Genomic DNA, 22,262 nt, shown 5'->3' with positions numbered 1-22,262 from the left:
AAATTCGCTTATTGGTGATATCAATTTAGACTTGGTCTTAACGTATTACTCTTTAAAACAACTGGTGTTGGATTACTTATATATACTGATGTTTTATTTACATAATGAAAAATGTTTTAATAATTTCACAAAATAAAACGATTTTGTTGTAATTTTCGAAAGCATTTTTTATTTTTATGTCAAGCCAACAAAATATTGTAACAAAAAGATTCATTTTAATAAAATGTTCAGTATCAACATTTCAATATTTTAGTATATTTCATTATTTTTGGAATGTTCCTCCAAATTTCCGAATATTTTTAGTGTTAATTTCTCCAGTAATTTAGCCTAACAAGCCTAAGTAGTATGTTGCAACTTTAAATATACGCGCGCACCTGACAGTGTTGGATTTACGAGTTGTCGTTCCTGGATTTTTATATGGATGTCGCAATATTATAAGTTATAAAAAGAAGAAAAGAAAGATGACAGTAAACTTTGTAATTAATAGTGGAAAGAATTCCTCTGTACTCGATATAAAATTTTCAGCATTTATGGACATTGTAAATTGCACTTTGCGACCTTCCATTTTTGGAATGTCAGCTAAACGTTTGCCAATATGGCGTTGGTAAATGTCTTATTTATCAACATTGGGAATGTATTTTGGATTATTTCGGGATGGAGGTAGACTTTGTGATGCGACACTTTGTTACAGAGTTGTCCGAACTTGGTATACACCTCTATAAGGTGGTTTGAATATGCAAAAACACTTTTTAAAGTGACCTCAATTTTCTTTGATCGCATTTGTTTAGAATCGATTTGCTAGCAAAAACATGGCTGCCCTGTGTTTGGATTGTGACAGTGCAACGTCAAACATTTGTCTTCTGATAGTATGTGGTAGATTTCGTTAAAACCAGAACTAGCTGTATGCATATTGTTATTTTTAGAGTGTTTTAAAACGTAGAATAATGGAAGAGAAGCACAAGGAGCTGCTAGAGTTGCACAGACAGAAGTTTCATGCAGTTGATGTTGAGCGACTGTACCCAATTTTACAAGGGGCAGATGTTTTGACATCTGACGAGGTCAAGGAAGTTAACAGCCAGAATTCCAAAATTGCTAAAGTGGAAAAGTTTTTAGATATTCTTCCCCAGAAGGGCAGTTTAGCCTTTGAAAGTCTCTGTTTAGCTCTTGAAACTTGTTATCCCCACCTTCTGACTGTCATGTTTCTTGGGAGCAGTCGAGCAACTTCAGGTGAGCTTGTTGAATTTTTATCTTTTAAGTTCAGATTTTACTTTATTAAAAAAAAAAAAAAAATCATATTTATTTTATGTCACATGGATAAAGAAAATCCCGAAAGGTCATGCAGGGAACATTTTATTTTCAAAATATTGATTACCAACATTTCTAGTCTGAAATTGAAAATTGATTAGCAACTACTGTTTAATAATGTTTTAAAATTGTGTAGGATCTCAGAAACTTGTACAGCGAATTGTGACGCGATACTGAATTTTTTTTTCCCTGTCATGGAAATTTTCTAATATTACTTTAGCAGTACCGGTCCATAATCACTGAAAAACAAATTGTTGACTGTGTTTATAAATCTAGAAACGGATTGTTTAATTAATGACAAAAAATCCGTCAAACATTTGAGCATTTAAAACTGTGAACTGGTTCCAGGATGTTATGTTGTAAATGAATCATAGTCACTTCGTACCCAAGTCATATCGTACCATCCATTTCGTACCATGCTGCCTGGTCATTTCGTACCCTAGTCATTTCGTACCTTGGTCATTTCATACCATTGCAAAAAGTCATTTCGTACCCTAGTCATTTCGTACCATTGTGAAAAGTAATTTCGTACCCCAGTCATTTCGTACCCTAGTCATTTAATTCCAGTATATAGAAAATGAATTGACTTTTCAGTTATGGTACAAAAACGAATTGACTATAGCATAAAAGCAGTGGGTTTTGTTTTAAAACTTTATTTTGACAGTTTGAAACCCAGAACACATTATTGTGCAGCATATCGTTATTGATACCCATATTACCTGTCAACCGTTATTTCCATTTTACCTGACAAGAGCCGTATATGATATTTACTACTAACTGCCAACTTCGATTTTGTGTGAAATGGCTCCAGATAATTAGTCAAAAACAACAAAACAATATAATGGACCAACAAAATATTATTTATTTATTAGGTCTTCTTTTCAAACTTGCTTATTTGCATCTTATTTGTTTAAGAAATAAACAATAACAGCCATTAAAACATTAACTACCTTACTGATTGCCAAATTAGCCAATTGCAAATCTTTATACAAAGTGGCAATACTTTTTAGTCTTTTGCTGATAAAATATCCCTTAAATTAACCACAAATTTGTAATTTAATGTTATTTTGTAAAAGACATTACCGGGGTGATTGTTATAAATTGTTATACCATGGTACGATATGACTTTCAGTTATGGTACGAAATAACCAAGGTACAAAATTACTTTTTGCAATGGTACGAAATTACCATGGTACAAAATGACCAGGGTACGAAACGACCAAATTAGGTACGAAATGACTATGGTACGAAATGACCATGGTACGAAATGACCATGGTACGAAATGACCATGGTATGAAGTGAATAGCAACCTTGTAAATAGAGCTGGGTGTTATTGAAATTTCAGGTTGGGTATTGGTATCAGTATTTTGGAGGTGATTTATAACTGTATTGTATTCAGTATTGACACAGTACCAATATTAAGCGGTCTTTTCAGTATACTTAGCTTTAAATGCATGCCTGAGTTATGGTTGTTCCAGCCAGTGTGCCACGACGGATCGTAGTCATAACGGCCCCAGTACTAAACGGCCTTAACAATAATTGGTCAAAACGGCCCTAAACAAAAGTCAAAACGGCCCTTGAAAAAAGTCAAGGCGGCCTTAGATATAATACTTTAAAAATGTATTTCATCTACACAAGTGTCGAGAAAGATAACTATGCAAAGACAGTTTTTATAGTACGATCTCACTACACGGATATTATCTGCGTCTTATTTATGTTTGAATAAACAAAGGTATAAAATCTACATATGTGGTTAGTGTACTAGTACATCTGTGTTAATATGTAGATTTTAAGTACAGGTAAGTTTTGGAGAAACATGAATAGTTATTATTATAACCATTTCAAACACATCGCCCGAGCCATTATACAAGAGATTGCACCAAGCAAAGGGCGTCCCACCCCAACCCTACCTCAAAGCCCAAACATGTGAGGGAACGCTAACAAATACATTTACGATGAAAACTATTTATTACAAACTATGATTGCATTAAACCAGTATTTTATTGATATTTAAGGAAGAGCTCTCTTTCAAGATTAACTCATAGCGATTTTTTTTTTTACCCAGGGCAGAGAAAAAGTTACTTCTGTTGATTTGACAATTAACAAAACCACCCGAGCCTTAAAACACTCCGAATACCTAACCGATTACCTAATAAAAACACGAATGATATCATGAAATGTTTGTAAAGCAGATTTTATACAAACTCGATACACTCACTGTAGAAGTTAAAAGGCTAATTGCTGTTACCTGCCGACGGTATCAAAGGTCGGTCTATCGGTCTTTTCAAATACAAGGTCAATTGGTGGTCTTAATTATATTAGTAAATTGGGGGACAAGCCCCCGGGTGAGCAGCGCCACTAGGAACTCGTTCAGACGATACGCACTCACCCGGAAAGCCTAGATGGTCCACTACCCCCCCCCCCTCCCTTCCCTTTCTGTGATTTAATCATTAAAATAATGAATTACAGGGCGGGCCGTTTTGACCATTTCTTTTGGCCGTTTTGACTTTTTTCTTTGGCCGTTTTGACTTACATGTTCAAGGCCGTTTCATCATGGGGCCGTTTTGACCGCATACCTACCACGACTGGTATATCAAAGGCTGTGGGATGGTGTATATATAAAAGATCCCTTGCTGCTAATAAAAAAGAGTAGCCCATGAAGTGGCAACAGCAGGTTTCCTCTCTCAATATCTGTGTGGTCCATAACCATATGTCTGATGCCATATAACTGTAAATAAAATGTGTTGAGTTTGTTGTTGAATAAAACATTTTTTTTTTTTTTTGCCCGAGTTATGGCTCACCCGCTAATTTCATACTTTCCTTTAAGTTTAACACAAAGTGCATACTTGTAAGTACCTGTTTTTTTGTTGTAGTACACATTATTTAGTCCGTGGAAGAAATGTACTGGGGAAATAAAAACCCAGTGGACAAATTGTCCGGAACTGATTTTTTGTAGTGGACGAATCGTCTCGAGTTTCTCAGTGGACGAATCGATTGCATCCATTACGCTTGCACTATATTACTATTAGTATTACATTAAGTAATCTTTGAGTTCCAGTGTACATAATGAAAATGGCAGCAAAACAATTAACTATTTTTTTTCAATGTTTACACTTTATAAAATTGAATAAGATTACATCGGTAGGTATATTAATGTCATGGATGGTTCAGAGATTCAGAGCTGGCTCTGGATGAGCAAAACATTTTTTTTTTGAGATTACTGGTGGCTAACTATTTGTTAGTGAAATGTTGCATGTTCGGCAAATCGAAAGAAGTGACTTGTAGATGTTTCTTTTATTTTTGTATGATTGTAGCATTGTAAATTAAAAAAAAAAAAATTGACCACTTGCCATCGGGATCACACAAAGTACTTTATATTTAGTGGCCCGAATCTAAAAACCACTGGCCTCGGGCATCGGGTCACCGTATTCTAGGACTTCTGATATCATCCATTTTGCATTCGTCAGATAATTTACTAAATGGTGGGAAGAGTTTTTCAGTACTGAAAATTTCTGTATTTTGAGATTCTCTAGGTACAGTAAATCAGTATTAACATGATACCGATACTGAACAGTATATATATACCTTCCAGCTCTAATTGTAAACCCAATAGCTACCGGTACATTGCAACACTAACAACCATAGTGCCAATGGCCTAACCACTATACAGCATTGAAGCTGACATGACCACCCAGCAATATACCTTTTAATCCATCAAAGTGCTAACAACATTCCTTTCAATATTATATTTGTGACAGATATGGGTGGGTTTTCTTTGTCCTTTTCTTTTCTTTTAATGAATGAATAAATGCTTAACGACACCCCAGCACAAAAATAGTCGTTGACAATTTGGAATAAACAGTTCTTTGCAGGTTTTATGAAGACTAAAAGTCTAGTTTTATTCAATACTACATGTGAATTTTTTTTTTTAACTATTCTTGATCCATAAATTAAAATTATAAACTAGTGGTCTTGACCCCCCCCCCCCCCCCCCCCCCCCCCCCCCCCCCCCAAAAACATGAATTTTGTTTACTTTTACATTCTGAATAACATGATTAAGTCAGATTTTTTTTTCGTAATCATGAAAAATTAACTTTTTGCAGGAGGACTAATTGCTGGCAAAGAGAAAATGTGTATGCTTGACATGCATTCAGTACATAGTTGATGTATATATTTTTTTCACTTAAGAAAAAATCTGGCCTGCATCGAAAAACATTTGCTTGTTTTCGTTACAAAATTTTGTGGAAAATAAAATTTCACATAAATATTATATACCTTATTAACCATGCTTTAAGCTATCCACTTTAAGACTAGTATAATATTGTCAAATACATAATAAATTAAAAATAACAAAATTAGTTGCTTTTGAAAAAGAAACTTAAATGATTTGCTCATCAAAATAGAACTTAAAGTTAAATGTAAAACAAACTTACAAAAGAGTACACTAAATAAAATTGGAGTTTAAAATTTCATTAAAGACAAGTTACAAATAAATAGAAATACATTATAAAACCTGTTTACGTACAAAATTCAGTGACAACTGGGAACCTTGGTTGAGAGTTCTAGAACACAATAGTTGAGACACTTAGTAGTACTCTTGTTACATATTTTTAAAATCATGATGCCAATTTGGGAAGTATGTCTGACTACATGTATCTTTTATCCTTACCTTCTCCCTTTCAGCCTATATTTTGTTTCCACTTTGTTGTTGCACCATTTCAGGTTGATATCAATATATTATTTTCAGGTTAAGTTTATATATATATATATATATAAGGTAATGAACTTGGGATAGGGGTGGGGTGGGGGCAAGTCTGACCTGATCTAAAAATGGGAGACAGGTGATACAAAAATATACGAAGTGAACATTTATCGATACATTTTGTGATGTTCAACATGTTCCACATTCGTTTAGAAAGGTGTCAAATTAGACGTACTTGATTTGAATAGCAATCTTTTGCTATCAAATACTACTACATATACTTCCGTTAATAAAATTTAATCAAAACAATTGAATATGTTCATTGAAATGCGATAGTAATAAATAAATGATGATTAATATGTCATTGTTACGTTAAAGTAATAATGATTATTTTTGGGCACTACTGAAATTAATTTGGCCAAGAACTGCACAACTCACTGGTCACTGCAAATTGCACATGTCTTGATTTACAAATTACAGTCTGGTGCCAGAGTAAATCCACAGACTGACACAGTCTTATGTGAGCTGTAACACTACACAAGTTGGTGTCTTAACATTTGTTGTGTGATTTTCTTTTTAAAATTGGATTAGGTCCAGAATATTATGGTTACTTCGACTTCTCCTAATAACATGGCGACTTGAGCCGACTTTTGCCAGCTAGAATAGGACATGCCTGACATTACCATCACATTTCTGGGGCAATACCACTATTTAAAAAAAAAAAAAATTAAAGAAAAAGACAAAAATATGGAGATGCCATTCAAATGCAGACTATGACATTTCATGTTAACTTGTCGATCACCCATATTGGATTTTGCAATAATATAAATTTTGCATGTAATTATTTGTAGGCTGTAAGTCAAGGTCATACATTTAATCTTTACATTTCACTTGATTAAGTAAATATTTTTGATCATTGGGTGACTGAGATTGCCCCTTTAACTTAATCTTTATATTTATATGCAATTAATATTTTACAGTATTCAAAACATACTAAAAGTTATTGTTATTTTCGCTTATTCTTGCCACATGTAACTTATTTTGTGTTTGACATGTTAAACATTACGTTTTACTTTCTACTACTAAATTCTACTGTTATCTTGATAAGACAAGAAAAGACTGGTTGCAGGGTAAAACAGTTTAAACTGTTAACATGCACAGTTTTATCTTTGTCACGAGTGAACCCTGAAGTATTTGATACAGGATAATGGATAGAAAGAAAACTACTGGCTTGATGTGTGCACATTTTTTGGCTGAATGTAACACCAGTTGGGACTTTCATTTATAGTTAGTTCCGATTAAGGTTCAAGCATGTTGTCCTGGGTTCACACCTCACTATCTGGACTATGTTAGTGGGTAGTGAGAGAGAGGTTGGTATAGAGGTTGCCTTACCTACCCATTGAGTCATTAAACTTACTGTCAGTAGGAGCTGATATTGGGAGGCGAACCCAGTACCTACCATCCTTAAGTGATGGCTTAACCACTATACCACCGAGGCCGGTATGACCTTGTGGAGAACAACTTACTTTGTTATAGGAGGCCATGGCTTTGGATCTGTGTTCTTGATAATGTTTTTGCTAATTGCCATGTAATAGGTGCAATAACAATTCTAACAGTAACATCAACACATTGCTGAGCAGTGCCAGTGTTTACATTGTTAGATCATATTTGATAACAAAGTAAGTAACACACTGTTATTGTTTTCTCTTGGTGTTATTGGTATGGTTACTATGAGTAATGTGTATATATATATCATTGTATATACATGTACAGATATGTACAATAATGCATACATGTAATTCTTTGCAACCATTAGTGAACAAGTGTCACTGCTTTGTAACAGAAACTTAGCACAGATAGGTTAAATTTTTCATAGACATTTTACATTGAAGAAAAAAATCAATACTGATACTATATTTGATGTGTTCGGTGATCAAAAACATTTTAGGTTTGGATAGTGATTTTGAACACATCATCCCCACACGGTTCTTGTTACATGAAACTGATGAAAGCCCATTGAAGCAAGTGATCATGACGGTTCATGTACCATAGGTTGGTGGGCCCATTGAGCTATTTCTCATTATGAACTGCACCACAACTGGTGTAGCAAAGGTCACATGGTATGTACTATTCTGCATATAAATGATTCCTTGCTGCTAAACAAAAATAATAGTGTATGAGGTGGTAGTAGCATGTTTCCTTTCTCGTTAAGTGTGTGTGTAGCCCTTAACCATATTTCTAACGCCATATAAAACTCTTTTTTTATTACACTGTGTTTACCCTTTTAGGATTGAGAGGGCAGTGGCAATAAAGAATACTTGTGTGTTTTGAAATGACAAAAACAATCGTACAACAGCTTGGACATGTACAGTCATTGTACTGTGGTGGCACTGCGAGTTGATTCGTAATGTCGATTCGTAAAGATATAGCTGATATACCTTATCATGTCATCAAGAACATGTCTGGCACATGCTAACAATGTGCACTGATAATTATTGAATGGTCTTTGTTCTTTTGTTCATAATATTAATGGATACTTTCTCTTATTGATTTTTGTATGTTTCACATACAAGTACCTATTGGTGTTACCATATGTTCCACTGACATTTTCTACCTTGATCATATTGATTAGACTGTATTCTCAAAACTGAATTTAAAATAGCATTGTAAAAACATTACATTAATAATTAAATACTGCAGTGAGAAACATAAACTGTATTGTTCAGTGTATTGTAGAACTGCTTGTATAATATTTTTTGTGTGTGCTGCTGTTTGACATTCTTTTATAATTTTGAGATATGTCGATAGGTATTAGTATCAGATTTGCTTTGGAATAAAATAAGGTAGGGTTTGTTTTTTGGAATTACGTTTGTTTTTGTTTTGTATGTAACCAGTAATCAGTACTTACAAAGTTACAGATACCAAGTTGTATCCAGATTTCTATAACTAACTGCTTACTGCACATATTTTTACATACATGGAGGACATTAATTGGAAAAAAAAATCAGTTTATATTAGCAATAGTTGCTAATCAGTTTCAAATTGATTGGTAATAATTATTTAATGTTTTAAAATCTCTGAAAGTTGCATGGTGAATTACAATGCAATACTGAACAGAATGTTTCCTAATGTATTGTTTGCCATGCTCACTTGCAATGTTTTAGCCTTACAATAAAAGTTTTAATAAAATTTTATTTGAAAGTTATGGATTCTGTCAGAAAGAATTTTTTGGGTATGGCACTATGGAATTAAATATTTTACAATTCTGTGTGCTGAATGCAACTACAGTCGACAGAACTAGTTTTAGGTTTAGGGTTAAGAACATAATACAGTAATGATAAGAGTAATTAATTTTGTCAGAAGGTTAACTTTAAAAGATAAAATCTGGAAAATGTTACCCTTTGGCAGAAACCCTGTAATTATAAGTTCCTGATATTGCTTGCATAATACCATTTCAAGAAAGTTGTTTTCATCTCACCCTGATTTTCCTGATGATGAAGACTATACTTTAAAGGCATATTTAAATGACCATATATTAAAAGGCATTTCTAAATTACCATTTGGGTTTTGTCTAGTGCTGTACATGTAGGTTATCTACTGTACCTTCACAATAACCTGCTTTTGGTTTTCAAAACAACACTTCTAGGACCGGTAAAGAGAAATTGTCCTCTAAAATTGATAACAAGTCTTTCATTTTGGAGGCATGTAAGTGTTACCCACGTCTTCTAGAATGTTTTATAAAATCCACTAGCCATTGGGTCAGTGATTAAAAAAATATACTAGCCACATTTAAAAATTCACTAGACCTACTTTACTTTAAGTTAATACAATTTTACTAAATAATAGTTATAATAAGATATGTCACCTAAAGAGGAAGATAGAGCTTAATAACACTAACAGTGGGGGCAGGATATTCATATTTACAAAATAGACTTAAAGGAATGCTAAAGCAAGGCTTTTGGACTGGTGTGCATATTCAATGATACATAATGCACATTATTGCTTAATATCAACAAGTATAATCGTATAGTTAATTAATAAAATGATTAAATGACGGCTATTATATATAATGGGCACAGCCATTTTGTACCATCCCAATGAATACGCCCTCTAGCAAGTTGGTGGTTATGTAATACCTAACGTGTCACTTCAGGAATTAGTCTTCGAACTGAAGAAACAAAACATACCTAATTTTTGCAGATGCATCGCAATGTTCTTTAATAATATCTATCCCAGTAACACAGCAACGTGTATATGTGGTTTATTTTTCAATACAAAATAAACCACCGTTGTCAAAGTGTTGAAATAACTGTATTATATTTTGTATATAAATTAACCCACATACTGAAATAATAGTTGGAGTGTTTTCTTGCTTAATTGGTCTTTTCTTTCCGTGGCCTGTACCTGTGGTTCTTGTTTGGCAGGTGTATATTTAGACAGTCCCTAGACACTGTCTAGACACACTAAAAAGACGTGCCTCTTTTATTAAGATCACAGGGTATTGTGTGATAACCTCAAATCGTAATGGACTTTACCAGCTTTATTACTGTAAGTAATTCTGTAAAACCCTTGATTAAGTAGACTTTCCCCATCTAAAATCACAAAACTGACCAATTACGTAGTCCCAGAGAAAAGAAAATTATCACTTGGGTATCGTGAGTAGTCGTTTTTGCTCGAACGTATCCTACCAATAGGCCTAATAATATGCATTTTTTCTTTGGATTTTTTAAAAGAAAAAAATGCTATAACTCCATTTCGTTATATTGATGCAAATTGAAATATATTTGGTTAAATAGTTTATTATACTATCAAGTCATTTATGTTGTTTTACAAGTCAGGTTGATGAAAGTAAAGCACCTTGTCATAAATTAGAGCATTTGTTTTACACTGTGCATAATAGAGAAGTTGGACCTGAGCTGACGTCACTTCGCCCCAAGCTATCCCACCGGACGAAACAAAATGGCTGCCCCCAGCTAGCAGGAATAATCACGGTTTTTTATTAATTCTAAAATTACACGTTTTTCATTTGTTAAAGTGTTAGTATGTGTTGGTGGTCCGGGTATGCATCTTTCCAACACATAAGCCTCTTGTTGGAGTTTAGTCTACCTTTAACTGCAACATTTGACAAATTGTTTGCAATAACCGTCGGGCATGGCAATAGTAGTTATTTACTAGCCCAACATTGAATATCACTAGCCATCGGAGTGGGGCTACCACAATCTAGAAGCCCTGTAGTACCATGTTCAGTTTGAGGGATGCAAAACACCATGCTGCTGATTTGAACAAACAGCACTTCCCTTCTAACAGTTATTTTGAGGAGTGAAAATTTCCCCCATTTTAGTATTTTGAAGGTTAAAATTTTTCACTCGTCCATTTTTCAAAAACGAAAGTAAAATAATACCTCAATAACAGTATATTAATTGATCTTACTTGTTGTAAAGCACTTGTTTTTGTTTTCTATTTTTAGACTCTCGGTCGACGTCTCTGACATCGGACTCTGAGGATGATATGCGTCTTCGACCTCTTGTTGCAGGTTAGTTAATAGTAATAGGTTGGTCTTAGAATAAGTGCAGTGTCTCAGAGTGTGAAATAGTCAACATCTTCACCAATATGTTTATCTTGGCTGTAAGGAAAATTCCTAATCTCAAGTCTTGAAAATTAAATTTTTATTTCACAACTCTTATTTAACCTTTAGACTACTGGATTAATTTTTAACAAAAACCACGTTGAGTGGGTACAAGTTTATAATTTTTACTCACATATATTCACTTAAATGGTTTATAAATACATGAAATAAAGTTCATATATAAATCGGTAAGTATTATTTTCGTGGGTTTTTTTGTAATTTTTATTATTGTTAGATCAGCTAATGGTGATTAAAATTAGGGAAAAAAAAGAAAAAGTTGCGTTTACTTACTGGCATTTGTGGCTAGCTGTCCAGTATTTATGTCCGTTATTCCCATTAACAGTGGTTTTCTGACCGGAATTTTTTTTTAAACCCGAACTACGATTCATATTGCAATATTTGGTAATTATCGTTGTTGGTAAAACGATCAAATTTATTATCAAATTAGCTGTCACAATCAGCTATTGATCCCTGAAAATGACCGCGACGTGCCGCCATTGTTGTCAAGCAAAAATACTTGCCGAAAACCAAAATTTCAAGGTATTTTCAATTGAAAAAATCAAAACAAAAGCCACCATTTTGAAAAAAAATCTTTTTTCTTTTATTATATTTCCGTTTCCGGTGAGTGTCGTGTGCAAAACGGCGGCAAATATGAATTGGGGAATGCACTGTATACAGTGTACAGTATGTCGACTGACGTGATGTCGGGCAAGATCTCTCGCCTGCAGTACTCCGAAGGTTAAAAGACCTTTAAAAAATGGTTTAACAAATTTCATGTTTTTATCAATGTAAATCGTGATTGTCTAATTATATGTGCATTATTTAAAGTGAATTTAATTATTTTGGAACTATGACTTAGCATATTTAAAGCTTCAATGCAAGGTTATATTCTTTTTAATCGATGGCTCAAATTAATATTGCCATACGTTTTATATAAAGTGTATATCAAGGTCCAATTTGTTATTGATGGATCAAAGACATTTCTTGGTTTAAATTAAGTTTGAAAGAGGATCATTTGAATATTATATTTAAAAAAAAAATTGTAATTCAGTTTGATCTCGGCTGTAAATTATGTTTGGGCTGAAGAGTTTGGTAAATGAAATTGTTTCTGACATGATCCATGATTCATTATAAACTGAGTTCATCTGAGCATAGTTCAGCGTTTAAGCATTTCAAACGCTGATGAGACATAGGGCCATGGTGGTATATTATTCTACTCTGCACATTGCAATGGATGTTATTTTCAAACCAAACCTATAGCATGCTATGCTGAAGTTTTATTGTCTGTAATATTTTATTAAGAAATACATGTGACCAAATTCACTCTAAAGACACTCTTCCAATTTGCAAGTTGCGAGTTCTAAAACAAATTGGCAAATTTCATTTTAATTTGGTGAAATAATTTCTTGTAGTTTTAACTGTGTACATACATATTGTATTAAAGTTAACAATTTAATCCTCTTTGCTTGTAGACACTAGATCACAAGAATTCCGAATGTCTTCACTGGGAACAGTTCGAAAAGTGATTCCCTCTCACCAGTATGACCCCAACAGTACAAGTAACAGCTACCCAACACTGAGCGATTCGCAGCAGAGCCCCGGACCCATGGATGTCCTCCAGCCCTCCGTGCGTTCATCGAGGGATTACGACGGGCTGAGGATGCAGTGTGAGTACGCCATTAATGAACTGCAATCGATGAAACAGCAGCATGCAGATGCTGTCAATCGGTACGGACAGGTCGCCATGGAGGCTGAATATCACCGCAAACGCTGCAAGTCATCGCAGACCAAACAGACACAGCTCACTAACGAACTGCAGTCTTTGAAATCAGAAAATCTGGAGATTGTGAACGAGCGGAAAAAACTGGAAGAGCAGGTGATTAATTTGCAAAAGTTACGAAAAGAAGACCGGCAAGAAATTTCTGATTTATGGAACCAGCACCGGAAGTTTGTGAACGAGCGTGTGTCCAACAACGAGATAGACGAAATCTGCAGTACGGTGATGACCAAGTTTGAGGAGATGAAGACGGAGTACGAAGCTCTGCGGGAAAGGTACGACGAGCTGGCCTTGACCCACACCAGTGTCGTCAGCCAGCTCGAGTTCCTAACTGAGGAGAAACGACGATCTCAGAAACAGATGGAAGAACTGTGTGTCGCGCGTGACTCCGCTATGATGGAAAGAAATGGACTGCAGCATCAGTGTACGTCTGTGATACAAAACTGGAACGAACGTTTGCTCGAGTGCAATCAGCTGAAGGACAAATTGACGCGAATAACACAGCAGCGAGACAAGTGGATTGTCGATTACAATCAGGCTGTACAGAAGCAGTTCTCGATTAAGAAAGAAAACGAGGCAATGCAGAAGGAAAAGGATGAAGCTGTGAAAAATTACGCTTTAGTTCTGTCAGAAAGGGACACTGTTCATAATGAAATTGAACAGCTGCAGGAGAAACTGAACAGTGCCTTGAAACGAATTGAGATGTTTGAGCAGGAAAAGAAAGATATCGAGAATGAGCGTGAGACGCTGCGACGTGAAATATCGTCGGCTCTCCAGGACCGAGACAAATACAAGCGTGAGAGGAACGAGGTCAGTGGAATGAAGCTTGAGGTTGAGCAGCAGCGAAATGAATTTCACAAGGAGTACTTGCTGATGTCGCAGGAGCGTGATATAGCACGGAAGGAACGGCATGAGGCCCTGGACCACATTGACAGGATCATTAAGGACACGTACGAAAAGACACAGAAAGAGAAAGCGGAAGAGATCGACCACGTCACCAAGGAAACTGATTCACTGAAGAACCAGATTGAAAAATTGCGTCAAGACCTTAGCGGTAAGTGTTTATTAGACTTAATTTACATGCAGATTGGTTTTATTAACCTTTAGACTACTGGATTAATTTTTGTCAAAAACCATGTTAGTTTATAATTTTTACTCGCATATATTCACTTGAATGTTTTATAAATACATAAAATAAAGTTCATATTTGAATCGGTGAGTATTATTTTCGTGGGTTTTTTCTAATTTTTATGGCATTTTATTTTTATATTAGTTAATGTTGATTAAAATTGGGCAAAAATAGAAAAAGTTGTGTTTACTTATGGGCATTTGTGGCCAGCTGTCCAGTATTTATGTCCATTATTCCCGATAACAGTGTTTTTCTGACCAATTTAACTTACCAATGATATCCATGTCATAAATCCATATGATAATTTAGTGTATTAACCCATGTAATAATGGTATGCAAACTAAAAGGTATATGCAAATACCGATTAACGTAGACTCAATTGATATTTTCCATATTAAAAAACACCCATGATGAATCCTCTATTTAACAGATGCCCTGCAAGAAGCGGAGATAGCAAAGAAGCGTCGAGACTGGGCGTTCGGTGAGCGTGACAAAATCGTCCAGGAGAGGGAGAGTATCCGCAGTCTGTGTGACAACCTACGCCGCGACCGTGACCGTGCCGTCAGTGACCTGGCTCAGGCCTTGAGGGACTCGGACGACACCAAGAAACAGAAGATCGAGGCCTGCAAGGAACTCAAGGAAATAAAGTTAGCACTTAGTGGAATTTCTCTGCTCTTTAATGATAATTGTTATTCATGAGCTATTCTGAGTGAATGAATGTTTAACGACACCCGAGCATAAAATACAGCTGTTGGGTATCTGAGCTATTCTGTATGTGGTTTTTGCCTTGAAATCAAAAATCATATCTGCAATATGTTTTAATGTGCAATATATTTTTGTATGTCTGTCTATCTATCTTATTCTATATGGCTTTCAATATTTTGATATATTGTATTATGGTATATGGCCTTGTCCATGCATATGTCATCCATTTGTTAACTTTTTATGTTTGGGTCATTTCTTCCTTATCAGTTAATATAGGATGATCAACCTATGTGTATATATATATATATAGGATGATTAAACCTTGCATGCAATTACAACTTGGTGTGTCGCTTACCACTGCAACCTACTTTTCATGGATTATTGCACATTAGTAGTTCCAAGATCCAAAGCAAGCTGTTAATACATTCCATTGCATCAGTATTCTTGTTTTTATCAAACATTTCAATAGTAGGTTGCCAACATGAAGTATTTCATGTATTTAAGTCTACTTGACATGTATAATTAACTTTTAGGGTTTTTAAAATGTTTTTGTTTTTTTAAACAAGTTGTGCGACAAAATTAGCCACAGACTTACGTTATCATATTTTGTTATTTCAGAGAAAAGTATGAAGCGTTGGCTGAGAGAGAATCGCGGAAAACCCAGCTCAATTCAATAGGTCACAACCATTCGCGAGACTCTGCCATTGATGCTGACCTCCAGGAATGGGAATCTGAGACTCTTGATATTGAACTGGTTAGATAATTTATAATTAATTACAAGAAATCTGCTTCTTACACAGCACTTGCTATACTATTGAGATATGATTAAAATACATTTTTGTGGGGAACAAAAGATAGAAAGAAGATTTCAAGCAGTAGAAATATAGTATTTGAATTGAATTTGAATCAGTTTTGAATGATATGCCATTTTTGAGAAATTTAAGACGTCACCACAGTAATGCGAGTGCCTTGTACAAAAATAGCTTATTACAATTTCATTCACTGCCTACTTGTATCGTGTGGCATCACCTTTAAGGATAGAGTTCCTCTGAAAGAGTAACAAAATATTTTTAGTGTCTTTGCAAAAACATTTAATAAGTTTGATCACTGATCTAAGCTTAGTTCATCAAATGTAGACCATGACAATTACTAAGAGTAGTTCTCTTGCACAATGTGTGGCACCATTTTTAGTTTGCTATAGACGAGATGCGTTGATTGTGAATTAATTATTGCTTTAGTACCTGGGTATTTTTTAAAAGAAGTATTTTGATTATTGCAGGAACCCTTTGAAGGTGCTGGCTATGGATTTGACATCATTGGAGGTCGCGATGACCCCCAGTTTCAGAATGATCCATCCATATACGTGTGTCATGTTGCCAAGGCAGGTCCAGCAGATGGCAAACTCAGGTGTGAAACTCTTTTAGTTATAATTACACCACATAGCGTACACTGCCAGTAATGTACTCGGTTAACTGTTTTTCACATTGTTTTGCAATTTGTATTGGCTTTTATACGGTGTATGGTACCATGAATGTTTTAGTGTCAAGTAATACATGAACGATGAGAAATTTAACTGATGTCGCTGGTCATTTACAGTCTTTTTGTGGGGGAGAGGGGTGGTGAAGATAATTATTCTTACATTGAATTAAGCTTGTTAACATTTTCAATTAAAAAAAGAAGAAAAAGTTCCTCATAATAAATTCCATTTATGGTACAACAAAATTTGCTTTTAATTCTTATTGCTGGCTTTTCCTCCCAAGTAATGAAAACATGATGAAATTACAGTCTTTGACTAAGAGAAATATATATTAATCTAAATTACGAAATCCATAAACATTTTAAATATGATGTCAAAACATTATAAAAATGGTTTTGGTCACAAAATTAGTTTTCATGATGCCAAATTATTTAACCTACCTTTACCAAATACTTTTTGACACACTGATGCCAAATACAGGTACTTGTATTTGTACCAAGTATAGTTTTTCAAATGTGTTTCCTGCAATAAGAATTAAAAGCAAATTTACAGAGCACTTCATGTGATCTTTTGGGTGAGATTTCTGTATTAACTGGATCTCACTGTAGTTTATATCTTGTTGCATTGTTTGATTATTTTGCAGAGTGAATGATTTGGTTCTCAAACTAAACAACTTGGATGTGACAAATGTCGACAGACGATCAGCCAAGCAGGCGATAAGGAAGCAAGGAACACTAATAATGGTTAGTCATCTCGATGTCCTTAAGTTTCATTTTGAGAGTTAACTTCTTTGTAGTTTTTTTTGTTTGGGGCGGGAGTGGGGTTTTTTTTTTTGGTTTTTTTTCTGAAATAAAGAATGTGGGAGATGAGTTGATCTCTTTTTTTTAATTGAAGCATTAACAGTATCGGAGCCGGTTTAAGAATCCACAGGGCCCCCTTCCTAGGATATATATTTTGCAACCCCTCAGGGAGAGGGGAAAAATGACCTGGGGAAAATAAATGTACACATCACTATATTGATAATTTATTTTAAATCCCTTACTGTTCTTAGGTTGTGAGAAGACGGAAATCAACAAGTGCCAGAATTTGGCATCCTCTCCAGATCACCTTGTCGTGTCAGAAAGGTAAAGTTATGCAGTTTGTTCGTTACAGTACACAAATCAGTGATAAAATACACTAGACATAGGTAGGTGGCTGGATAATTTTTAGTCACTTTCACTTTCTGCGTGGATGATCAGTCCATGGTTGAGTGTAGACATAGTTTCATTTTTAATGCAACCCAGTGATAAAATCCACTAGACATTGGGTGACAGCTGGGTGTTTTCCAGCCTGCTTTACTGTCTATGTGGAGGGTCAGTCCATGGTCGAGTGTAGACATAGTTTCACATTTAACGCAACCCAATGATAAAATTCACTAGACATTACTGGATGGCTGAGTGTTTTCCAGCCTTTTTCACTGTGTGTGTGGATGGTCTGTCCATAATCCTCGCTATGAAAAATAAATGAAGGGAGTGATTAATTGCTTCCTGAACTTAGATTATGGAAAGTCATTTATATTTAATCCTTTTGTAGTACTAGTCTCAGGAGTGCTGGGGAGTGAGTGATAGCTCCCAATAACTGGTGATGTCTGGTTTCACAAATCAACATCTGAGAATTGTAGGAGTTATTTTAGGAATTACAACTACAATCGGGGATTAAAGATTTCCAGATTTGATCAGAATTCTGGATTCTGAATTGTCTGTTTAGTGTTTGTGAATTTTCCACTATTCAAAAGTTTTCATAACTTGCAATATGGTTTCAGTTGTTGCTTTGCATACATTCTTAATATGGGCTGCCATTTTAAATCTTCTTTGTTGATTCATAACCCACCTTCATGATGTTTGACTTTAAGAAAACAATCATGACTTAATTATTATGCTGTGTACAGTAGCTGAATATTTTACATATTTTGTGTCCAGACACTTGTAAAACGAGAACTGAGAACTACTCTTTAAATATTCTAAAGACAGTAATGTCAATTAGTAAATAGTAAATATATTTTAGGTAATTATTATGATTTTAATAATATATGAGATTTGTGATTTATTTCCCTTTGAGATTTTATTTGAGATTTTTAAGTAATGATGTGTATATATATATGGTATCGCAAATTATAGTGCCAGCAATATCTCCTACAAAAGCCCCTTTAATGGATGATAAATATAAAAAATATACAATATTACTCCAGCTATACAAATAACGAATACTAAAATATAATAATATCTTCCTTTCAAACAATCACACCACTAAGTTCATTATAATAAAATTATATGGATTAAGTTTTATTTCTGACCTGTTAATAAAAAGTTCCACTCGACTTCACTGTTCGCTAGCTATTCTCCCAACTGTCAAATTCTGTCAGATCAGTTCGTTTAGTAGTGAGTTCAGAAAAGGTTATTAAAAGCCAATATAAAGAATAGAATAAGACAATAGGTGAACACACCACGCTGTTGTATGTTACACTGTGTTGAATGACAGCTGGGGGAAATTTGAACTTTAATCTCAGTTCATATTACCTGCACTGAAATACAATGGGTATAATGTTACATACAAGAACAGACTCTAGTTTATAGAACCTGAAAACAAATGATTCATTACTTAAAACATATTTGGTCATTTAGCTATTTAGTCAGCTTTTAGTACAAACAGCCGGAAATAAAACATTAATTACATAAAATAAATTATTTACATTTGAAACTTATTGATATGCTAAAATCCACATGTACTATATTTTATTCTAAAGAAACAGTACTATTTTTGCTTGTGGGAAAAACTATTCCATCTGAATCGTAATATACAAACAAGATGAGATTGGGACAGGAGATGTGGACATGTCAATGTTTAATATTTTGAGCGAATAATTGATGGTTTCTTTGACTAAACGGTGGTTGTACACACTGACACTGATAATTGTATAATTATTGCAGAATAAAACCTCTGTGTTTCTCCTGTGCTTCACTTCCTGTTGGTACGCTTTCATCTTGTGACATTGTGTATGTAACGTAGATTCAGCAGAAAATTGCACTTTGTGGGCATATTTATATAAGAACATTAATATAAGCACCTAAGAAGCTAAACATCGAAGATGAACTATTTTTCAGATCCTGGAATTAGTATTGAGCAAGGTTTGTTCATTGCTCGCATTAGTCCTGGAGGTATGATTGCCAAGGATGGAATTATGCTGAGTGTTGGAGACCGCATTGTCAAGGTGGGTGTTTTCATCAGTGCTAAATGTAACCTGAATAGTACGATTAAAAAACCAGTCGTGTATATTTTGAGAAAAGACAAACAAGGATTGTGTTTAATACTTTTGGGGGTAGTTCAGACTGACACTGAATATTCTTTGCATGAGGTACTTTTATTCCTTTCAGCAATATTTTATTTTCATAATCTTATAAAATTAATGATTTTGAGAGTGGCCAACAGGTGAAAACCGATGTCAAGGCTACCGACATCAATAAATGACACAGGGTCTTTTTGAATGAAAATTATGTTAATACTGGAATAACATCATTTTGCATATCCCAACATTATAACAAATAGTGCGTAACATTTCTGTTTAAGAATGTTGGGCAGCTTTCAACCAAAAATTACTATTGACATATTTTTGTTTGAAGACCAAATGCATCTATCATTTCAGAAGCATTGCCAATAGAATATTATACAGCCATGTTTATTTGTTTACTAGCACTTTGCATACATGTCAATAACTGTAGTAGTCCCGTGACCTGATTAACTTACATCTAATTGGCAAAGTTATCAGATTTTGAAACCATATACTTTGATACTTGAAAAAGATCACATAACATTGCTTTATTGGATACCCTACCTATTATATGATAAATTTCATTTAAAATATTTAACATGGTTATTAAAATCCAATAATTTACATTCATCGTACATTTAGATAAATGGAAAACCCACTGATGGTATGTCTGCCTATGAAGCAATGAAGACTCTAGAAAAGAGCAACAACCCGATACACCTCGACATATGGCGCCAAGCTTCACCCATGAACTCGGCCGGTTCATCGCCGACGCCGACCAACCAGTCGTCCATGTCACCTCTGTCGGATCAGCCTCGTGTCCTGTCGGGGATGAGTAAGTCGGACACCATTCCTCAGCGTGCCGCCATGTGGGACACTTCTATGGACAGCAGTAACGGCGGTGTTGCCGGGAGCAACAAGAATCTGAGAAGCCACGGTTCGCAGACGGACAGTTTGGACAGCCCGGGACCGAGTCCGAGAAAGGGAGGTGGCCGACATCCTGTGCATCACGACATGGAGAAAGCGCGGCACAGTGTCCATGTGTTAGACAGGGCCATAGAGAAAGTGGAGAAGATTTTCCGTCCCCGGCCCAAGAGTCAGGAGCGCAACCTGGAATACTGTCTCACACCAGTGTTAAAAAGTGGCAGCAAGACTAATAACTCGTGTGCATCTCGGACAGCGTTATCGAACGAAAAGACGGAAAATGTGATTGCCGAATTCGATGCTGTGTTAAAGCGAGACGATCATAGTAAAGAAAGCCGATCGTCCAAGGGACGTAAGCGCGAACTGGAACAGGAAAGCAACAGTGGGACGTGGCCCAAATCTCGGAACCAGCAACTAACGACGTTCTCGGGACCTGCTACTGTGATAATGCGGCCGTCGCAGCACCGGATTAAAGAAAGGCCTTCGATAAAGTCGTCGCCATTCTTCGACCCTCCCACGAATTTGTTCCTGCGTCATGACCATGATAAATCTCCGCAGGTGAAGCACATATCTCAGAACTCCGACTCCAGTGTTAAGTATAACAGCTCCTGTTCCCCACCTCAGAACTCCGTGTTTGTGGCCAACGCGAAGGAATCGCCGCTAAACATTCCAGTGGGAGTTGTGAAGGGCACGCAGCAACCCAGACACAGTGTGTCTCAGTTCTCCCACAGCCAGACTTCCCATGGCGATCAGTATCAGATGCATTCGCCGACGAGTTATGTGCCGCCTCCTTTGGTGACCAGCTCGTCTTCGAGAGCAATTGAGAAATCGGTGAAGCATCGGCGCCCAACCTCCGCTACCCATCACAAGTCGGACATTCACAATCGTCGATCCGCTTTCGTGCTGGCTTCGTCTCCGAGTTCTCACAGTTCGGAAAAACAGCAGATGTTAAACTTTCGTCCGTCTTCTCTTCAAGTCCCAGAGTCTATAAACTTTATGTCGCCAGATAATCGTTTTGCTTTCCCGTTGAACTTAAATGAAAATCGGATGTCGTCTCCTTCGAGTTCTATTGGGAGCAACATTGGGAGTCGGTTGTCACACCACAACCATTCAATCAGGTGTGTAATGTAATTTGTATAGTTATTAGCATTTTATTTTACCTCGTATCGTATATGTAATTCAGATGGCGACTTGCATTTTGTTTTACCTGATGCATATATGTTCCTCTTTGTTTCTCTGTCATTTTAAAGGGTGAAATGTAGTAGAGGCCTTGTCTGGGTTGTACGATTGATGGACTGATGCCATATCACTG

General features: G+C 35.5%; 1 protein-coding gene across 1 annotated transcript in view; it reads left to right on the top strand.

The window, feature by feature from the left end:
* Window positions 1-593: 593 nt before the first annotated feature.
* Window positions 594-22,262, top strand: part of LOC121378415 (disks large homolog 5-like) — a 54,791-nt gene continuing 33,122 nt past the window's right edge. Inside the window, exons 1-10 of the mRNA XM_041506579.1 lie at window positions 594-1,227; window positions 11,476-11,541; window positions 13,107-14,465; window positions 14,971-15,187; window positions 15,864-15,999; window positions 16,525-16,652; window positions 17,366-17,465; window positions 17,774-17,846; window positions 19,863-19,969; window positions 20,669-22,068. Of these exons, the coding sequence (XP_041362513.1) occupies window positions 945-1,227; window positions 11,476-11,541; window positions 13,107-14,465; window positions 14,971-15,187; window positions 15,864-15,999; window positions 16,525-16,652; window positions 17,366-17,465; window positions 17,774-17,846; window positions 19,863-19,969; window positions 20,669-22,068 (3,869 nt within the window). The 5' untranslated portion in view covers window positions 594-944. The remainder of the gene's footprint in view (window positions 1,228-11,475; window positions 11,542-13,106; window positions 14,466-14,970; window positions 15,188-15,863; window positions 16,000-16,524; window positions 16,653-17,365; window positions 17,466-17,773; window positions 17,847-19,862; window positions 19,970-20,668; window positions 22,069-22,262) is intronic.

This window comes from Gigantopelta aegis, chromosome 8 (assembly GCF_016097555.1).
Source record: "Gigantopelta aegis isolate Gae_Host chromosome 8, Gae_host_genome, whole genome shotgun sequence".
In the NCBI taxonomy this organism is placed as follows: domain Eukaryota; kingdom Metazoa; phylum Mollusca; class Gastropoda; order Neomphalida; family Peltospiridae; genus Gigantopelta; species Gigantopelta aegis.
This window is presented reverse-complemented; position numbering and strand designations above follow the sequence as displayed.